Genomic DNA, 22029 nt, shown 5'->3' with positions numbered 1-22029 from the left:
CTTAACAATGTAAAAAGCAAAGGACTTTTGAAAACAGAGTTTTTAGGCATATCTGAAATGCTGAGGGAGTGAGCAGAAACACTAGTAGGGAAATGCACGAGTGGGAAAATTTAAAGTGTTACATGTAAAGGTCTACTAATATGTATGTTTGGTTGTTTTTCTGGGTGTAGCCTGTAAAAAAACAAGTGTTGCTAGAGCAAAACACCCAGACCTCTGCTGCAGTCTATTTTAAAATTCTTCACTTAATGCAGAAAAAGAAAAATGTGCTACAAATTCAAAGAAATTAATATTTTCAGTTCCTAGAGAGCCATATATGTTAGAAAAGTTAAGTACATGCCTAAATGTTTTGTTGGATCAAGCTCAGCATATTACGGGGGGGAAATCTCAGAGTACATTGCTTTAGAATGGAAAAATTTATTCTCTGAAAAGTTGCTCTGAATTTCTGTACCCTGCATTTTATTCTTGTGTGAGAAGCATCTATAACCCATTATATGAAATGTCTCAAGTACTACCTGGCTATTTGTTGAAGCTCCAAAATATGTACTAGGATTAAATACATTTAAAATATGCATGCTCAGTTGAATGGCATTTGATCCTTCCAGTCCCTTCTCATTAACTTCAGGGAACAGGACAGTCAGTTGCCATTCTGCAAGGATCTGTGTGGACAGTGAGGTCAGAGTCTGCAGTAGCTGGGTAACCACGCCTTGGCGTAGGATTGTCTTTTGAGCTTGTGTTGTGGTTTGCACATTGGGTAGAGTTCTGGCTCCTGTAAAGTGAAGCTCCAGCTGACTTCAGAAGAGCCTGGATTACAGTTCTGGTACTCAGAAAATCATACTAATACTGTGGAAACTATTTTTAAGTGGATTTGAATTTTAGAATAAATAACATACTTTAAAAGGTTCTATCAAATATAGATGTGGCTGTGAACTGTTTCAGCTCTGTGACAGAAACATTATTTCTTTTCTTCTATTGATATTCAGGTTCCAAAATGAACAAGTGGCCTTAATTTGCAAAACTGGGAAAGATACTTGGGATCGGTATGCTATTCCATAGCTGCACCATAGCATGATAGGCTGCTTAGACACAGACCTCTGTTCTGTACCTCGTGTGCTTTCATTATAACGTATTTACATTTTCTGCCAGGGCCACTGCCAGGATTTACAGGGGCTGGTACCGAGTGTGGAAGATTTCTGCTTAGCAGCTTAGAAATGTGTGATACTGCTTAATCCATGTGCTTTATACCATGACCCAGACAGCTTCTTACTGTTGCCTCGGTTCCACTGTTTTCCAAGTCTCCACCATTTCCGAACAACTCATGGTAGACGTATTGCAAAATACATCAAGAGGTCTTGGTCCCCCCTTCCTAAGATGTGAGATGAGCCCTGGCAGTGGCCCTGGGATTTTCTTTCTAACATGGCTGTGCTAACCTGGCCAGAAGACCAGAGCAGGGCTGTTAAGAATGCTTTTTAATTTACTGTTTGTTCACTAAATTATATTATGCTTCAGGAAGTTAAAACCTCTGAGGAGACAGCTGTCCATTATTAGTGTTGTTAGCCATGAACAAAGCAGGTTAACATTACAAAAATAATCTTGGTTTTTGTTTGGTTTGGGGGAATTGGGCTTTTTTGAGTTCTAGCAATGCCCGCACCATTTATTCATTGCTTCATGAATGTGCATGGGGTGGTTTTGGTGACTATCTGAAAAACAGAATTCCATTAATTCAACTTAGAAGTAGCCAAAGCATTTCTCAAAACAGACAGGAAAATTTGTAAGTTGATGTGGTAATGACAGCATGCCACCACCCTGAGTAAAAGTGATACCTGAACAATGATACCTAGGCAGCAAGCTCAGGACCTAAATATTGAGTGTCAAATTCCTGTGGTAAAGCAACATTTGTAAAATTCCTCAGAGATTCCCCCAAAAAAACAAAATTAAATTCTTTGAGGATTTGGGGTTTTTTAATTATTTGCTTATTTTTCCAAATGAATTTGTTAGGACCTGACTGAAGAATGAGTGAAGTCATCAATTTAGTGGACAAAGCTTCAGGTCCATGGTGAGATCTCATCAGTGCTATGAGGAAGCTGTCAGACAATGTTCAAAAGTCACTTTAAAGAATAATTTTAGTGTCATTAATTATCTTAATGTTCTATCTGGCTACTAAAAACAAAGGGTTGTCATTCTTTCCCTCTGCAGAGGCATCAGTCTGGCCTGTGATGTCACACACGCACTGTTCATCTTGACTTTAAACCCAAATACTTCTCTTTTATTGCAGGGTAGTGAAATAATTCAACTGACTGTAATTCAGTGTCTTCTTTGGACAGCTGCAAGTTAGTAAGGAGGAGTATACATGAATACACATACATATATATGTGTGTGTGTGTGTGTTTGCACATATGTGTACTTCTGCTTGCTAGATATATATATACATGCACATATATACATGAACCTACCCGTAGAACCAAAGAAGATCCTTTCAGTATTTCTACAAATTATATATTGGTTCACCTAGTATGTGATGCCATTGTAATAGTTTTTACCAAAAAAAGGGACATAACATCATAAAATAATAAAAAGTAGACTCTTTCACTGAGAGACCTGGTATACAGTTAAATATTAATCATCAAATAAAGTGCATGCAAAATTACAGTTCTAAAAATACAAATGGAGAGTGCTGCAGCACTTTCTTGTGCCATAGTTTTAATAAAGCTCATGTGAACCTGAACAGATTTTCATCTTCCAATAGATCATCATTTATCTCTGCCCCCTATCATATCTCTTTCTGGAAATGAAGAAGATGGGGGTTGAGCAAGGAAGCTGTCCTTTCAACATATGTTCTTAGTGAAAAAAATAAATTAAAAGCTCAGATTCTATTTTACTATTTTATCAGTTTCTAGCTTTTCAAAGCATTCTTCTACAGCTATTTGCTAAGCATCTGTGATGGTAATCTGTATTTCTTTAGCTGCAGGTATCTTTTGTTATCAGCTTTTTAATGTGTCTGGCTAATGCTCCCTTCTAGTGAATGTTATTTATGAGATCATAATGTAATAATTATAATTTACAGGCTTAAAAAAAAGCCACCACCAAGTCTACCACGAAGAGATTATGCTTCAGGTAAGGCTATATTAATGTAAATTTAAACTGCATGTCTGTGTTAATTTTCTGTCTCTATGCCTAACAGTATTTCAGTTACACATTGCCTCATAATTTGCTTTTAATGAGAGAACAGGGTACCATTATCAACAATTCTGAAGGTAGTTCACGCCTCTGAAATGAAAGGCAAGAAAAAAAATGATGAATTGTGCCAGCATGAAGAGTAGCAAGTAACCACTCTTTCAAAATCAGTCTTAATCAGAGTTCTGTATCTAGGCTGCTGTAAAAATGGAGGATAATTTGCATCCAGTCCCTCCTTACAGAAACTGTGAAAGTAAATACAGAAGAAATTGAACAAATGCATCATTACAGATTTAAAATATTAATTAATGTAATGATGATATCATTAATTATCTTAAAGGTAGACCTCTACCTGCTTATCATACAGCACTGCCCACAAACTAGATCATGGCTATTTTTACAAGTTAACAGCCATCTTGTTAAGAATAGAAGAAAGCAGGACAGAGTTTGGAAATTACCAGGTAACTGCTCCCTGTTTGACATTAACACTTGTAATTAGTGTGCTGTTTTGGCACTTTAACCTACAAGAAGGTACAGGGCCCAGAGGTCAGCAAGAGTTCCATTATCTAGAAATTGTCACCCCTACATAAAAATGAGATGCATTAGCATGACATTGTGGGTAAAGTGCATGCTCTACTGTTCTGACGAGGCAGAGGTTGTCATTTTCTAATGCTTTTCTAACAGTTCTGAAATAATTTGTCAAAAATAAGCAAGAGGGCATTTAATTTATTATTCTGTCCAAACCAGGTGTGTTGCTCAGAACTGTTTGGAAATTTTGCTCATTCTTTTTTTAACTGAATATGATAAGTATAGATTGGTTTTTCAATCTAAGATAAATATTTATAGTCACTATTACATGTCCTTAAGTAACTCTAATGTTTGGTTTAGAACACGCAGACAATGAAGAGGAACAATGGTCAGATGATTTTGTAAGTACATATTTTAGGCTAATAGGAGGTTACTGTGGCAAAAAGTTATCACAAGAAATAATAATAAAAGTTTCTTTTTAAATCATCTACTTGTGGTTCAACTAAATACTATTGAAATGTTACACTAATTTTTACATCAGATTAATTCACAAGTAGCCACTGATTTTTAGCTGCCTCAATTTTTTTACATTCAACTTAGAAATACTTTCAGAAGCACAGTCAATGGTAGCTATCAATGCTAAGGTTTTTGGATAAATAAGCAGATGGCATCAATTTGAAGGACTTCCTAAACTCAACAATAATTTCATAAATCAGTAAGAGATTTTATTTGGGGCAGGAAGGGTGGGAGGAGTGAGGAGAGGAAAGCCACTTCTTACTAAAAATGAAAACTTCTGCTAAGATTTTAGAAAACATTAGAGTGAAGCAATTCATGGCTGTCAGCCATGTAAAGTAACGGTGCAGCTGTCAGCCTGAAGTGACCACTTTTCCTCTGGAGTCAGATCTGGAGTACCCTTTTAACAGAAAAGGGAGAGGAAGTGACAACACACTTCAAGGGATCACATCACTAAAAGGGAATATGATATGTTTGTTCAAGGGTACCTTGTTGTAATTCTGTCATCATACTTGTGCAAAGATACTTGTATTATAGATTGCTATGAGATAAGTTCTGTCTTTCTAGGAGAGTGATTATGAAAATCCAGATGACCACTCTGACTCTGAGATGTATGTGGTCCCCAGTGAAGAGAATCCTGACGACAGCTATGAGCCACCTCCTAGTGAGAAGGAGAAAAAGAAGATTCCCTCTGCATTCCCTATTTCTAGGGGTGAATATGCAGGTAGTTATGGAATAGTCATGTCAATAGTCATGATCAACTATGTCACCTTGATAAATGCATTTTGATCAGTAACAGAAAAGAGGCCTCACATGCACTAATCTGTCCTTTCCTCAAGAGTTTGCTTTTAATTCTGATTCTCAGATCTTAAGCATTCAGGGGAATGATTTTTTTTTTATTACAGCATGAAACAGGTTAGTATTGCTGGTAGTGATGTTTATAATTATAATATAATATGTCCTAGAGACTTTGATAGACATCTACAAATGACAAAATTCAAGCAAAAATATGGGAGATACTTTTGGGCCTCCAAATTAATCCACATATATTGATGATGCAGGAATTCCTATTAAAGATGAGGTACATAAGACTAGGCAGGTCCCTTCTTAATCCTCTCTGTTTCTCCAATCATTATTCCCAAAGCAGTAACACAGTAGCCCAAATATTCACTCCTTATTGTCCTTCAAAATTGGTACTAAGGATGATAAATATCCTGAAAAACAGGACAGGATCGAGATTTTGTTTGCATCAGACCAGTATAAAGGGATTTTTTTTCTTACTGATTGATTCTTTTCAATCATGGATAGGTTGTATTGATGTGAATGAAAGTTAGTTTCAGTTAGATGAAGATTTGAGACATGGAGAAAAGAAACATTGACATGGTGCTTGCCTTCATTTTTGTATGATACCAGACAGTTACTGGTTGTGGAATATTCATTGAAGTGTTAAAATACCACATCTGTACTCACAGAAGTTTATCAGCCTGCGTGGAAAGGGAGAGGCATGTAAAAATGACACCAGAGAGGCTGGCATCATTCATGTTCCAGTCCCACCCAGTGCTGTTTTTCTCATGTCTCATATGCACTACACCACCCAGCCACCACCTTTTCCCCAGGGAGTTAAACAGTTGTTCATACAACAGTCGGTGTGGAGGCACCCTCTGCACCCTGATATAGAGGGCTGGCTGCTGCCCTGAGCAATGAAATAGGACCTGTTTACACACGAGCCTCAAGTCCAGGTCTGCCATTTGACCTGTGCTGCAGGCACAGCAAAGACTTTTGCACAAGCAGTAGGAGAAAGTGAAGAGACTAATGTGTAATTTTTACTAAAATTGCTGTTTTCTACCAAACTAAAAGACAATCGCACCAGTCACCAGCAGCTTCCTCCTATCAACAAACCTCTCCCAAGCACACCCAGTCCAGCCATGTCCAGACCAAAGAAACCATGTGTGCCATCCATGCCGTTGCCATCTCCTGCTGCAAAACCAAAAGTGCCACCGAAGCCTAAGGAGTGCAGTGATGATGAGGTAAGGTTTACAGATATATTTATTTTAACCGTGTAAATGTCATAGCAATGCCATGGTCTGGTCTCTTTCTTAGCCTCTATAGTACAAATCATCTTGTACATCACTAACAGTGACTGCAAGTATCAGACTGATTCCTAGGGGATATATGCCTGCTCTGAGTATCAAGCAGGCTGTTTAGACCATAGCATAGCTCCTGATCATCCGTAACAAGCTGTAAGCAAGCGGGAGAGAGTAACCTCAAAGGCTACTCCAAGACCAGAGGGAAGGAGGGCTTCCATGCACCACTGGAATCATTTTGTAAAGGATTTTCAAAATCTTTGGGATTCCCTTCCACATAGGATGATAAATGTGTGAAATAGGAGTCACTGGGAAATGGCAACTATTGTAAACTGCTACCAGGGCTTCAATCTAAACAGTTTGTTGACATGATGGAGGTTTAACTGATGGATTTTTGTCTTGCCTTTGTCATAGGATAACTACATTGTGCCAGTGGACAATGATGATGATAACTATATTGAACCCACAGAAAGCAGCATGTCACTTCCTACAAGATGTGAGTTTTAATAATTTAAGCTTATAATTATTGCTTTATTAGGAATAATAATGAAAAACATGGTTCAAATTAATATCTGTTTCTAGAGTTCAAAGAATGGAGATGCAGCTAATAAAGACATCACAGCCTGCAAAACGGCAGTTGGCTCCTTTGGCTTATGACAAGGCCAAGGAAAATTATTTTTAACTTTAATGAAAGACATGTTTAATTTCTGCCTCTCTCACTCAGCTATTTCAAAGTCCAGCCCTTGTACAACCAGGGGGGTTTTCATGACATATGACCTGCCTTCTCATCCAAGGAAGCAGCAGCCTTAAAATTCTCTGTTTGTTGAAGTGTTTCAGGAGAAGAACAAGCATTTTATATATTTTGTAGATAGAATTTGCTTTTATTTTCGAGTTTCTTTAATCTCTCTGTATATCTATTTAGCTAGAGAATGAAACTACTACAGCCAGAAGGTGAAAAACAAACAGAGAAGAGTATGTAGTTCTGCTCTCTGACATTACTGACAGTATCTTCAGAAAGGCTGGAATACTGAATAATATTTCTCTTTTAAAGTGAGAGCTGCTTTCTGACTCAGTTGATTTATTCAAGGTCACACAAAAGGTTGTCATTTCGACCTACTTAATATTCATTCTTATTGTATATATGTTACATTTTTAGTTTGTTAACAGATGTGTATATATATATATATAAATATATGTGTGTATATACACATGCACAAGTATATATAAATATGTACATTAATAAAATATGTTTTTAGCACCTGTGAACAGATTTATGAAGACAACAAGGCCAGCCCCTCCTATTTCTCCAAAGCCTTCTCTTACTTCTAATATGCAAGGTATGTGGAGCTTGCATCGCTGTTAGAATGAAATAATGTAACACTGTGGAATACTAAATTATGCCTAATGTATTCACACCACTAACACTATGACAGAGAAAGTAAAACAAAAATATGTTCCCCTTTTTCTATGTTGTAGCAGTTGTTTTGTCTAGCTTTAATAGTAAATCCATTTTAAGAATGAATAAAATTAGAGCAAGTTATTTGCCCCAAATTATTTTTATTATTTTGCTCTAGTGGAGGAACACAAATGGATCAATACAGGAAAAATAATTATAGGACTCAGTATTTCACCATAAGAATCAAGACCCTTAGACCATTCGAGCCATCTTCTCTACAAGCTGATGTCTTGCATGGCCTTTTATAACTGTGCTCCCATTGAGGTTCTGTAAAGAGCAGTTTATTTGGAAAAAAAAAACAAGAGGAATCCCATTTACTTCTTTAAGTTCAGATATTCTTGTTTAATCTCTCTCTGCCAATTTAGAATTGTTTTGCATCCTCACTGTCTCATTAATTGCTTGCATGTGACCTTTCCAGACATGACACAGTTCTTTAAAAATCTTTGCATATTCATTAGCAATGTGTTTAGCTTTAAAGTCACAAACTACAAGTCGTAAACTAACACTTTTTATAAATTACTTAAGATTTCGTGAGTTATTTTCGAGACATTTTAAAATGCCCTTTTCAATCTCAGCCTTTCTGTAAATCAGTGTCGAGCAACAACCAGCTCCTGGCAGATGTTACTGAAAAATAAAACGTCTCCCCCTGGTGGGAGCTGGGACACTCGGACACAGTAAAGTGATGAAATCTGACATGAAATTTACTGAAATAGGATTCTATTTTCATTGAAGAAACTGGGCATGGATAAGGATGCTGCTGTTTTTTTCTTTTAAGATCTATGAATTGAAATATACTTGTGGGTTAGAACTCAGGAAGGGATGTTGGCCATGCAGATGAGCCAGTTTGTGATTTTTTATGACTGACCTCCCTGAGTCAAGGAAAGGCTAAGTGCTAGTGCAGGTGTGATAATGCATTTTTTCCAAACTGACCCAGATTTGCACAACACAAGCTTTTCTCAAAAAAAGCTTGCAGTGGGGAGGGAAGGAGAAGAAAAACAAAAAATAAATAAATAAAAAGGTTTTGCAGTGGGAGGAAACTTGATTAATACAGTGACTGTATATGAGAATTCCTGTGACTTCACCTGAAGTTCCCACTAGAATACAGGGGTGTTGCTGCTCCAGGGTTTTTGTGGCAGATTCAAATCCTGAGCAGATTCTCCAAGTTATTTTTCCAGAGTCAGAAGTATGACTGATAAAATTCAGATCAGCTTTTATGGTAGCATGCAGTATGTTTTTAAACAAGGCACTAAAGAATGCTTTTTATTTCTTCCCTGTCCTACAGAAGTCTATGAGGTTCCTGAAGAAGAGGTGAGGCCTTTCTATAGTATGACTCCCATTGCCCTCAGGCAGGGTATAAATGTGATTGTGAGAAAAGATTATCAGTCTTTCAAAAGCGAAAACTGGGAACAGACCTCGTCCTGCACTTAAAGCTTTCTGACACTGCCTTTCAGAAAAGCTGGCAAACCATTTTAAAAGAGTAAATGGGAAGGGAAAAGTTTCCCAGTCCTCTGTGATAGTGATCCAGTCTGTGAAGCAGCAGCCTAAGGGAATATTTTACAGAAGCAGAACTGCAGCAGAGGAGCAATGACAGTTCTGACACAGTAATTTTTTTCCCATTTGCTGGTACTGACATAACATATGGCCAAAGCAGATTTACTGATGTTGAGTTCTTGCCTTTCCCATCCTAATGTAGATTACCAGACAGAGCTCTAGTAGAAATCTGTATCACAATGCAAAAATAATATCTTGATGTGGTAACATAAATAGAATCATACATATTTATTTTATGAAATCAAAAAGTGACCATTTTGTCTTACAGGAAAAACCGTCACCACCACCAGTAACCAGGTAACCCATTGCTGTGAATGTTTGTTCATTATTTAAAACTGTCAGAAAATATATTTTCTCATCTACATACTACATGTCTGATAATTCTTTCTCTAGAAGAAATACAGTAACAGAAGTAAAAAATACATATAGTAAATATCTCTTCAGATTGTCTACACAAAGATTATAAACCATTTCTATGTTAATTTCAATAACCCAAATGTAATACCTTAAGAAATATTTAGGAAATTAAGAAATACTCTTAAGGTTACTTTCTAGCATTTTGAGGGAGTAGGGGAGAAGAGAGGTTTTCTTTGTATTCACTGTTGTTAAATGTCATTTTCCTTTCTTAATTCATTATTCATTACTAGGTTTACCAAGCCACTCATGTTTATGCCTGCTCAGAATACAGAGCAATCCCACATGCACAGCATGACCAGAGAGTCCCCAAAGCAGGATACTTCCAGGTAAGTCAACAGCATCTGAGATCAATAGGAAATATTTGCAGAGAAATAATTTTCTTCTCTCTGTGTAGCCTTCAGACAGTCCTGACAATTGTCAGGACACTCAAATAGCTCTCATTGCTTTGTGGACTTCTGTATTCAAGCCAGTTTGCCAAATGGACAGTATTTCCTGAAATACCCCTTCAGAGACCCAATACAGGGATAAAATATCTCTGCAAGCCAGTTTAAGGTTCTATTAGCCATCTCTGCACCCTTGCAAATAAAATGTTTTTTCAGTTGTACAAGACTGCATATAAAGAAACTGTGTTCAGTAAATCCATGATTTATATTCCAGGTCTCTGGAGGAAAAGGGAAAAACGATACTTGAGTGTGCAGCCTTATTCACTCCTGTGTCCCCAGAAGCATTGAAAGCTTCTTTGTAACCCCTGCCTCCTCTCTAGGTCATTATTTTACAAAGTATGTTATGTGCCCCCAGAAGGAGGCACACAATACTCTATGTATGAGGGTGTTTGGTAGGTCCTGTGCATGTTCACAGAGGATCTGAGGTCTAGGACAGAAGCTGTTCTAGTGTAGTTCCACACCAAGGGCACAGCACCACTACAACCACTGTGTGCAGAGCTGAAATCAAATCCATTTACTGCAGACTTCCTTCCCTCTAGATATTAAAAAGCATTTCTGAGCAAATAAAATAAATAAACAAATCCTATTCATCATAACTTACTGTATTTTTCAGAAATATTTTGCCTCTCCCCAGAAGTCGTCTTCATCCAAAACCAGTGAGTAATTAATGGGCCACTCTAAAAGAACATGTTAAACTTAGTCCTGTGTTTTATGTATAATTAGATGTATTATCCATTTACTATCTAGATTAAATAACAGAAACAGATGACTGAATGTCAGATTCATCCAATTGTGGTTGTTGCTATTAATCTTTTGGACAAAAGAGCATTATATATCTGAATTGATCAAGAAAAGGTTCAAATGTTTTAAGGAATATATGTCTCAGTCCACAAAAATAATTTCTTCTACTAAAAAAATACCAGTTGTACTTCAGGAACCTTACTTTAAGTAGCAAAGGATGATTTTGCCCAATCTGAAGCACTTTTGCTTGACCCTCATTCCTCTCAGACAGTGAATGATTAATGCTTTCTGAAAATGGAAACCATCTAAAATGTCAGACTGAGTAATCTGAGTAACCAATATCACTAGAAAATGCAGTCCTTGAAGGACTAATTACAAGCCTTGGGTCCTAAGGCTGTGTTTCAGCCAGTCCTCTTCTCCCTCTGCTCTTACCCTTTCCACTGTGCTGGTTTTTTTTTGAAGCAGACTATTTGGAAGCTTGTCCAACTGCAGAAATGAGCAAAGTGAATCGTAAAAGATTCTTTTTCAGCCAGTATAGCTCCATAAATTGATCTGCACCATAGCTCTACTCACAGCTGTGCCGGCTTGAGAGGGTCTGCATGAGGAGCCAATTATCAAGAACAGAGCAACATAACTGTGTGAGCACCTGTGCCAAAAGCTACATGCTCAGACCCTGCCCCAGCCCTATGCTCACAATTGTCCCTAAGAAATAATCAGTCTACCAATAACTATATAGAGAAATTAGACATTTAAAACTAGGAATTTGGGGTCATGTAGGATTAGATGTTATGGTAACACAGTGCAGGTGGTATATGACCACTTTATAGTCTTCAGTCTTTAAATTTCTTATGTTCCAAGCAGTTCATACATATAACAGCATCCGCATTTTAGTTTCCCTTCCACCTCATCACAAAGTTATTCCCATTTAGATCTGTATCCTGTGGGATTCTGAACAATTCCTAAGCAGTGCCAAATTTGGGATTTCTCTTTTATGAAATAGTTTGACTTCTCGGTTTTTCTTACCAATACAAGAAAAAAATGTTGCATCTGAATGTTGGACAGAAATTCCACTGTCTGATCTGCACTAAGAATACTGCTTCACAACAGACTCGAGTGCCATATTGCAGCTGAAACCTCTCCATTAATGCATTTTCAGAGCTTACATCTGAGATGGATATCATCCTAGCTTTGCAGAGAATGAAAAGAGACTATCCTTTAGCTGGAGCCACACACTGAGTGAGTTACAGCTCCAAGATGAAGCTCCCAGACGAACACGCCTCTGTACCATGGGTGTATTCAGCTCCTGGGTGCTTGCAGTTCACCAGTTTGTCACAAGAGTCAGCCTAGGAAAGTTACCCAGTGCAGTCCAAATTTTGGGGTCTTTGTCTTTTAAGTGGCAGCCTTTACAGTTTTAAACATACACATGGTAATGAGCATGATGTTTGTCCAGTGCTCTGTTGTTCCTTTCCATCCCTGGCTACAGCCATTGACAAAGCCCATACAATAACTGAAACATCTGTTAACTGCTCCCATTCAATCTGCTGTCAACACTAACCAGCACTGATGTGTGCACAGAACTGTAACCCTTGTTCCACTCAAAGGCCTGAGCTGCCTGGGAGAAAAATGTTGCCAAGTCTCATTTCCCCAACTGCTGGGTGATGGATTACACCTCTCCAGCCAGAGAATGGATGCATTTGTCACTACCATTAGTGAAAACCCATTAGCTGGGTAGATGAAGACAGACAAATTAATAACTGGTGCCGCTGAAAGATACTTATCAGATGGGAGTCTTGATTCCCTAAAAGTCAAGAAATGGGAGCCAAAATTAAGCATCTCCAAAAGAAGCCAGCAAATTAGGTGGATTGCTTCAATTCTAGCATGGTGGCAAGAGAGTCTACTCAGTTTCCTCCATTCAGTGGAAGACTGGTTTTAGTATATTCAAATCTGCTGGAAAATTTCTGTGTTTCAGGTCAGAAATTAACCATGAACTAAAAGGTCTCACTGCAAAAAAAAGGCCAGATTTTCTCAATACTTACTACACACAGTCTCAGGGTTATTAGAAAGTGTGATGGTTACTTAATTTTTTTCAAATGACATCATGAAAGTATTCTGGATACTATATGTCTTCTGCACAAATACTTTAAAATTTACTACAAATACCAAAACCATATTGATTATTCATGCAGTTCTCATTGAATAATCAAAGACTCATTCAGGCTGAGAAACGGGTCCAAGATCAAGTTCCAACTGTTAATCCAGCACCACCATATTCACCACTAAACCATGTCTGTAAGTGCCTTTTGAGCACTAAGTGGCTTTTGAGCACTTCCAAGGATGGTGATTCTACCACTTCCCTGGACAGCCCATTCCATGCCTGACCACCCTTTCAGTGAAAAAAATTTTTCTAATATCTAATCTAAACCTCTCCTGGTGCAGCATAAGGCCATTTCCTCTTGTCATGTCACTTGTTACCTGGGAGAAAAGGCAGATACCCTCCTTTCAGGTACTTGTAGAGAGCAATAAGGCCCCCCCCTGTCTCCTTTCCTCCAGGCTAAACACCAGCTCCCTCAGACACTCCATGTAAGACTTGTGCTTCAGTCCCTTCACCAGCCTCGTTGTCCTTCTCTGTTCCATCACCTCTGTGTCCTTGTGGTAGTGAAGAACTTGAAACTGAGCACAGTATTTCCTTTTTAAATTCCTTCATATCAAATCTAACCTATTTTTTCATTACAGGACCATGAAGCAAGCAATAATGATGAAAGTAAGTATTCAGATGAAAACACAAATATGAGAGGGACTAATGTGCCACCAGTTACCATAATACAGCATGCAGTGTAGTAAGTCAGTGTAAATTTTATCTGTACAGTGAGCAATACGCAAGAAGTGTTACTGAACTGTTATCTTGCATAATCAGACTGAAAACATGTTAAGAAAAAATTAAACCAGTGGATATTTTTTTACCTTTATTGCATTAACACTAAAATGGCAATGAGGAAAATCCACTGTTCAGATACAGCTCACATTGCATACTAAGTATGTTGCTTGCATCTCTAGGTCAGAGGTTCAATAACACACAAGAATCCAGATTTCCCACTGGAGCAACTCCATCTCCATTACCAAGGGGCCTGTAAGTAAAAAATTATGAAAATACTTCTTTGATGGGGATGGGTTTAATGGATGTATTAGGAGCTAATTCCTATCCTTGCCTATAGCAATTAGAATTCAGGAATATTTATCCTTGTTCCTGAAAGATATCCTGACTAGGTATTTTGTTATTCTGTTGTATGCCAAGTGGCCTTGCCCTTCACTGCCTACCACTGATGGCAGATGCTGGCTGCCTTGTCTGATTTAGTCCCATACTGCAGCACTAGCACATGCAAGCCTGGAAATGTAGAAAGCTTTCACCAAGTTCTCCTGCCCTACCCAAGTCATGTTAAGTATTAGACAGAGTTGTAGCTTCCTTGTGTAAGTACCTTCACTGAGTGCCCACATTGCATCTGATACCCTCATTCCTTTTTTATTCTTGTTTGTTTCTAATTCCTGCAAATATCCAGTGAATCCCATTTTGGACAGAAATACCCTGAGAACCAATGAAACTGATGCTTAGTTGCTAAATGAATCCACATATCTGCTAAGTAACCATATTCTTTTTCCTCCAAACTTCAGCAAGAAAACTTCTAATGCAGTAACTTCACCAGTAAGTTGACTTGTAATTGCATAATCAACCAAATTTTTTATTAGATTTTTAGTTTATTGTAAAATTTTTGTCATGGGTTTGGGTACAAGATAAATGAAAAAAATACTGAGGGAAAGAGTTGTAAAGACAGGAAGTATGAGGGTGCTATTATATGAATGAAGATCTGTGATCTTTCTGCTCAAGCAGAAAAATATTTTGATCAAAGCAATGTTTGAATTCAATGTTTTAGGATCTAAGAACAAACACAGTGCATGAACTGAATAAATGAGAAATAAATGGAAACACACACAATTAAGAAGTATTCCCAGAATGTACATGGCTGCTATGGGGAACATGAGTTTATTGCAAGTGATAGCTCAAGAAAAATGTAGGATTTTTACCAGAATTTGTCTGAGGTTTTTCAGTAACTATTTTGTCATTGGAAAAATATCCCAAAACTTCTTGTGGCAGAAAGTAAGAGGACTGGTTGAAATTTTCAAAGAAAGTAATTTGAAAAATGTTTCAAAGCTGGCAGTTTGTTATCATTGTTTCAAAATGAAAATTAAAAAAAAAATAAAACTTGAAGATTGGTTCCAGTTTTACTGTGAGCTAAACTGACAGTTTAACTTTCAGTAAACAGAAATGTGTTCAGATATTTGTGTGCATAGCTCAATAAGGGTGAAACTCAAATTTTGATTTGCAGGTATTTTGGGATAGACTTTTCATTTTTGTGCCTGAGATAAGAATGAACCATCTAGATTTTACTTTTTCTGCATCTATTTATACCCACAAACTGAGATTCTTTCCAAATCTCCTTTGCAAAATCCCAGACTTTGAGGTCCTACAACTAGGGGCTTTTCACAGATTGGCTATGTCCCTGCCTACTAATTCTTCCAGGATGTTGTCAATTCTAAACTATTTTACAAAAAGTATAAATGATAAACACTTGCTGTGCAAGTGACATGCCAATTAATACTTGGTTGTCCTCTTTTACTGCAGAAACCGTGTTTACCTTCCAGAGAGACCTTCACTGCAAATGAAGGTAAATTACAGCCACTACTGTGAAAAAGTTGACATTTATCTGATTTTTTTTTTTTTTTTTAACTGAAAACATGAAGCAAACATCACATTCAACTTACTGTAGGTTTTTGAGGGGTGTTTGGTTTTAGCAGTTTCAAACTGGATCTGGGCAGCCTTAGTTGCACTGAATTTCATTGTTCTCTAAAAGCAGTCACAGTAGAACTGCTGAGGTTACTGGCAGGGTAACGTAGGACAGAAATGAACCAGCAGTGTGCCCATGTAGCCCTGTAAGTGGAGAAGGGAGGGACGGGTTCTGAACTCAGCCAGAGCCATCTCTCACAGAACTGACTCCTGGCAAGAGCCAGTCCCTGGCACAGACAGGAAATCCATCCAGTCCTGTCTGTGTCTGGGTGAGGTGGTGGCTCCTCCAGGCAAGGCTCAGCAGGAGCTGCTGCCTCACTCCTGCTCTGGCCAGCCCAGCCCCTGCAGGCAGCCAGCCCCAGCGAGCCCCCCGTGCCCCACCGGGCCCTGCAGGCATCCATAGCACAGATATTAGAATTACTTAACAAAAAAAGCAGTGCCATGGCAGGCTGCCATGTAAGGAAAAACACCCAAATTTATAGCAAAAGAAACCCTTCTTCATCTACTGGGACTCCGTAATCTGGGATAATGTGTTTCTGAAGAAATCTTGACTCTACCGTTTGTTTTCCCCAACCACAGAAAAACCTACGGCACCAGAACGACGGCGCAGTTCCAACCAGGAACTGCCACTTCCCCCCCTTCCAAGTGGTGCCCAAAAGTAAGATCCCTTTCCATCCTCTTTTGAATATTTCAATGCACCAGCTGTGAGAGGCTCAGAGGGGGAGAACTCTTTTCCCTGGAGCCTTCGTGTTGCTTTTTCAGACCTGAGATTCCTGAAGCCTCACAGTAGCAAAAAAATAAAACATGGCAAATGAATGTATACAAATACTATAACCACCAAAAAGCATGAGGGGATATAATCTGTAATAAGGTGATGGAGATTTAAAACATAGGTTTAAATCCCTGCTAGAGGGATATAATTTTCTTTAAATACCTGAATCAGAACCATGTTTCTCAATAAACAAATAGGTGAGATGGAACACATTCTACCACTGCTTGCTTCAAATACTCAGTTTTCATATTATCAGGACTGGTTACGTGCCCTCAGACCTTTCTGTAATCTCTCAACATTTATTTCAGGCCTCTGCTCCAAAAGTCCACAATTCTGCCAAGTAAGTATAATTCAGTTTTTGAATTAAAATGTGATTAACTTGTCATTTCAAATTAATATTTCAATTAAAATTATTTCAAAATACCTTGCATATTAATTAATTTAAAATTAATGTATCTGTAATGCATACAAAGAGGAGGTCAAGTATCCAGGATCTTAGCTCAACTAGTAAAATTAAGGGAGTATCTCAGGATTATTGATGGAAAATGGCTGCTTCATGTACATTTATGAATACTGGAAATTTCTAGCAAAGGCAGTTTGGGTCATTTCCCATCATATTAAAGATTCCATCAATCTTCCTTCTCACAGAAGAATCCTAAATATTACATTTCTGGGCTGCTCCAGGCTTCTGTTGTCTAGAAGACAGAGAAATTATTATTGCATTCAATTTGTTCTTTTCTACAGAAGGAAAAAAGAAGAAAGTTCTTTCATAATAGCAATAACATATATTCATAGCGACATATATTCATAATAGCAAATGCTAAAGCTCTTATCTTAGCAAATGCTAAGATAAGAGCTAAAGCTCTTATCTTTAGCAAATGCTAAAGCTTTCCAAATAAGGACTTTGTTTCATTTCACAGTTAAAAACAAATTAGGTAATATGTATATAAACCCTCTTTGTACAGAAGTGTAAATTAGATTTAACATTTTTCTAGTTGCTTGTTAGCAGACACTTGTCTGACCTTCCTGTAAGCCCTTTACTGTATATAATCAGTCTGAATGTATCTTTCACACTGTACATAGATGGTGAAAATGGCCATCTATGTAGAAATCTACATTTGGTGTAGCTTAAACTTACATGCTATTATTAGTGTATCCCTGTTCCTGGAAACATTTGCTTGATGCATGGTGCAATTATATCTCCTGTGCTGAGGAAGTGTAATATGGTTCACATTAATGTTCTTGACTGATGCACTAAAGTTTGTCTGCTCCTGTCACACAGCTGATGTGCTTCAACTTGAAGCACAAATTCTTACTGCTCCTGGAACTGTAACTATTCTTCAAGAACATCTGGTGCTAAATGATGTTCTGATTAGTAAACTTTCTTTAGCATAACCTTATTCTGTGCCAGGTCCAATAACAACTTTATAATACATACCATTGTTCCCATAATCACTAATGTCCCTTCAGCATAACCTGCCATCTCTTCTTTGTCCCCATAAAAGCCTAGAGCTAACTTCCATTTTCATCATTAAAAGTATTTATTTCCCATATGGCACAGTATCAAATGCTCCTCTGAAGTCCAGATTAAGTAAAGTGTCACATTCCCTCTTTGCAGAACTCTGTTATTTTAGAGAGCTGTAACATTTTATCTACTTGGCTAAGATTCAAATTTTTCTCTTGCTAGTTGCACCTTTACTTCCAAATCTTGATGTTATTTCCTTCAAATTCTCTCCTAGGACCTTGTGTTCTGTGGAATCAGACAAAAAGCCCTGCAGATGCTCAAGTCACTTTTTCCACTTTAGGTATAGCAATTATGTTTGATATTCTTTAATCATTTGGTACCATCCTGACTTGAAAATTACATCAAGTGACTGTTACCACCCCTGAATTTCATGTGCCAGTTTTTAAAATCTCATGGGTAAAGTTTATCTGGACCCATCAGTTCAATTGTACTAAAATTATTTAAGCTCTGCTTCCAATTTGATTGTGGAAATTTCCATTTCTGCCAGAATTTCTATTTTTTAGTACCTAGATTATCTTTAAAATCAATTAAATTCTTATTGCATAAAGCCCCATCACCCTTTACACTTTACACACAGACAAGGCATCTTTCTTGACTTCTTTTAATATCCTTTTGCCAAGTCTAATTCACTAATCTGACTAACTTCTAGCAGTCCTTGCTTTAGTCATATAATCTACTTTCAGCTGTAGCTTTAACAGCTGGTCAGTCAAAATTTTACAGAAAAAAACATAATCCTTAATATTGAATAGCCTTCTTCAGGTGATTATTAATTCATTGAGAGCTGGAACTGCTCCCTACAGTGTCTCCCCTCCGCTTGGAATGCAGCTTCCCGACAGTTCCATCTTTACTGCAAAAATTCTAAATGTACAATTGTGTTTGAGCTCTCCAGTCCAATTGAATTCTTTAATTCTGGTCACTTTTATGGTCTTCTCTAACATTCTTACTGCTTTCTAAACCCGTATTCTAAGTCAGAATTTTATTAGTGCAGATTTCACAATGCAGTCTGCAGGGGCACCATATCCAGAAAGGGAAACATTTATTTTCCCTAATAAGTAGAACACACGGGGAAAAAAAGCCTCTCATAATAACAAAATAAGTATCACTCAACTTTCTACAATGATCTTCTCTAGTATACTGATTTGCATCCAGCTGTGTTCACAAGTACCTATAGCAGCCACCTACACTCTTGGGCCAAATTCTGTTTTACCAGAAAGCAATAATCCACACTTCTTTCATCATATCATTACAATGCAACACTACTCATACATTTGACTTCTGATTTCTTAAACTCTTACATCTGTATTTCATCCTTAGTAACTATTTCCAATGATGCTTTGTTATTCCAATTAAGCATTATAATGTTTTCTATTAATTCTGCTTCTCCATTTAGCTGCCTGTACTATTTGTACATGCGTACAAACAATTCAGGTAGTCTAAACTGGTGAAAAATAATCTTTGAAATTCATTTTCCTGACTCACTCACCTGTAAGACTGCTTCTCACACTGGACTGAAAATTAATTGCATCTTGCATTTTCTTACCTATTGCTACATTCACTCACTTTGGTGATGGAAGAGGTTTTTTCCTGTATTCTGAGTCTAGTTCTGGCTAATAACCAAACTGTTATCCAAACTGTTTTTTTCTTCACAAGCAAGGCTACCCTTTGGGCAGGCAAATATCCCAGCACTTAATATAGGCCCCATGCATTTCCAGTAGAAAGCTTTCCTGAGTTATATCAAAGGTCAAGTGTTTCCAGATCTTCCACAAAATCCTTGTAAAAAAAACCCAGTTTCTTACATCGTAACAAGCATACTTAAAAAACTTATACATGTTGTTCTTTCTCTTTTCTAGAAGTGCCAGAAGCTGCAAACCGTTCTTTGGGGGCTTCCCCTCCCAGGAGCACTTCATCTATTTCAAATTCTGCAGACCAGGTATAATATTAGCTAAATTCATACTATGGGAATCTCCATATCCTTTATTTTAAAATAGTATTTCCACCCCTACCCCTTTCCAAAAGAAAATGGCACTCCTTTTGTGGAGTGTTCTATACCCCCTTTTGCAATGAGGCTTTTCCATAGCACAAATAATCTGAATGTTAGCTTTTGTTAAAATATGCTCAGAACACATAGCATAGGAGAGGTTTAACAAACTGTAGAAAAATGTCAATAATACTATATTAAATATTGGCACTCTACCAATCACAGGTTTAGTTTCATGTTTTCCTGACTCTTCAGTTCATCCTTTCAACCTGACTGAAACAAGGAAATCTGTGATGATGTACTTAAGTCTAGTCTTGGATATAGAATGCTGTAATGAGTTTTTAATCACATTCTTTTTTATACCTTATACCTGTACAAATTGTGTACAGGAAAAAAAGTACATTAAGCAAATAGAATGATGCTGCAGCACCTCCACCACATGTTTTTGTCTCTCCCAAGTCCAACTCCCTTCGTTTCCTTTGAAAAGATCTCATTACAGTTAATGTTGTCAGTTTTATGGCCAATTCTTTTTTTTATGTGTTTTGTTGCAGCATTAAGCTTTGAATGATCTAAGCAAATGCAAGGTTATTTTCATTTCAGTGCTATTCCCCTTACTCTCATTTTGGATGGAGAGTACAAAATGCAGAAAGCCATTCTTACAAGCCTAGTAGTCACAAACAAGGTAAAAATAGTTCAGTTGAGCATAAAACAAAGGCTCTGTCATGCAGACCCAGTAACAGTAAGTGTTCTAAAGTCTGACATGACTTAGATAATACAACAGTGTAGAACACAAAGGATTTGAAGTTCTGGAAAAATTTTAACTGTATGCCACACTAGATATTTATTACAAAAATTACTTTCAAATAAGCAATCCAGAAGAGTCTACATAGTAAACAGCTTGTAGCAATTACATTTGCAATTTTTATGTAACAGCCATGGGCAGTAACAGAACTTAATAAAAGATCCCCTTTGTTAGAAAAATATTTAGCTGTTAGTGTTATTTTCCCAGCAATTATATACAGTGGTATAATTTGCTGTAGCATCCTGAACAATACAGGTGCTCACAGATGTCATTTGTTCCCATGGCATTCACTCTTTGCTTGGTTCCCACCCAAATGTTGGCAGCAGCTGTCTGCTTCTACATTATAGGCCACAGATAGTGGTAGAAGAAAGGCCTGGGGCCACGGATTCCTTTTTCTGTTGAATAAAGATTTGTTCACTGGACTCATTCTCTGTGTGGGCAAGTACCTTTCATATAAGCAATTCCTCTCACCCTTTCTTTTTCCAATGAAAAGTGTGACTGGAGAAATACTTGGAAAATTTTTGAAGGTAAAATTATATGTTATGGCTTGAGCCAGTCGATGCCCCCAAAATTGAGGCTCTGCTCTCTCCTCACTGCCTGCCCCCTTCCCAGCTTCTCTGGTCTTCCATTCTGATCCTGTAGTGGGTTGAGCCAAGTCATTAAACTGACAGCCAGCTTGGCAGTCAAACACAAAAAAGGAAAGTTTTGGGATTTTTCTGCAAGATTAATAAAGTGAATTATCTCACCATGCGATCAGATGAGCAACAAAATGAGCACAAAGGAGAAGCCAAGACTTTCCCTCTCTGGCAGCAATAAGTCAAGTTAGACTCAGTTATAATGTCCAACCTTCAATCTGTTTTGTACAGAGGTGAAAAAGCATGTGTGAAAATTAATTTTATCATTAAGTTTGTTACTGTAAAACTGGAACAAAACTTATCCAATCTTCATTCTGTCCAGGTGGAGTCCATCATGATTGTGTTCACAAACAGCATTAAGTATATAGGAAACTTCATTTCCAAAGCTTAGACACCCACCAAATCCAAACACCTTGTACCCAAACTGAGCAACATTTAAATTATTAATGGTTTATATATTCCTCAACATTTATTCCTTTTTAAATTCTTCTGGAACAGCTTCAGTCTTTAAAACTGTGCTACAGTTGAACCTGACTGCTTTCCTCAGGGCATCCCTTCTTTGTCATTTATCAGCCT

The 22029-nt window shown here is 37.5% G+C and overlaps 1 protein-coding gene across 5 annotated transcripts in view; it reads left to right on the top strand.

The window, feature by feature from the left end:
- The window catches only part of BLNK (B cell linker), a 90472-nt gene that overhangs the window by 64958 nt on the left and 3485 nt on the right, over positions 1-22029 (top strand). For 2 of the 5 annotated variants that reach the window (XM_015633026.3, XM_015633030.3), the window contains 19 exons: positions 981-1037; positions 3062-3111; positions 4060-4100; positions 4780-4936; positions 6070-6239; positions 6711-6792; positions 7553-7633; positions 9035-9060; positions 9572-9600; positions 9951-10046; positions 10777-10819; positions 13638-13665; positions 13959-14031; positions 14571-14601; positions 15580-15622; positions 16321-16399; positions 16822-16853; positions 18253-18318; positions 19889-19968. In XM_015633026.3, the coding sequence (XP_015488512.2) occupies positions 981-1037; positions 3062-3111; positions 4060-4100; positions 4780-4936; positions 6070-6239; positions 6711-6792; positions 7553-7633; positions 9035-9060; positions 9572-9600; positions 9951-10046; positions 10777-10819; positions 13638-13665; positions 13959-14031; positions 14571-14601; positions 15580-15622; positions 16321-16399; positions 16822-16853; positions 18253-18318; positions 19889-19968 (1264 nt within the window). The remainder of the gene's footprint in view (positions 1-980; positions 1038-3061; positions 3112-4059; positions 4101-4779; positions 4937-6069; positions 6240-6710; positions 6793-7552; positions 7634-9034; positions 9061-9571; positions 9601-9950; positions 10047-10776; positions 10820-13637; positions 13666-13958; positions 14032-14570; positions 14602-15579; positions 15623-16320; positions 16400-16821; positions 16854-18252; positions 18319-19888; positions 19969-22029) is intronic. The other 3 variants (XM_015633028.2, XM_015633031.3, XM_015633029.2) reach the window with 2 other exon arrangements.

Source organism: Parus major, chromosome 6, assembly GCF_001522545.3.
Source record: "Parus major isolate Abel chromosome 6, Parus_major1.1, whole genome shotgun sequence".
NCBI classification, from domain to species: Eukaryota; Metazoa; Chordata; class Aves; order Passeriformes; family Paridae; genus Parus; species Parus major.
The sequence above is the reverse complement of the archived record's forward strand: the minus strand, read 5'-3'. Positions and strand labels throughout refer to the sequence as shown.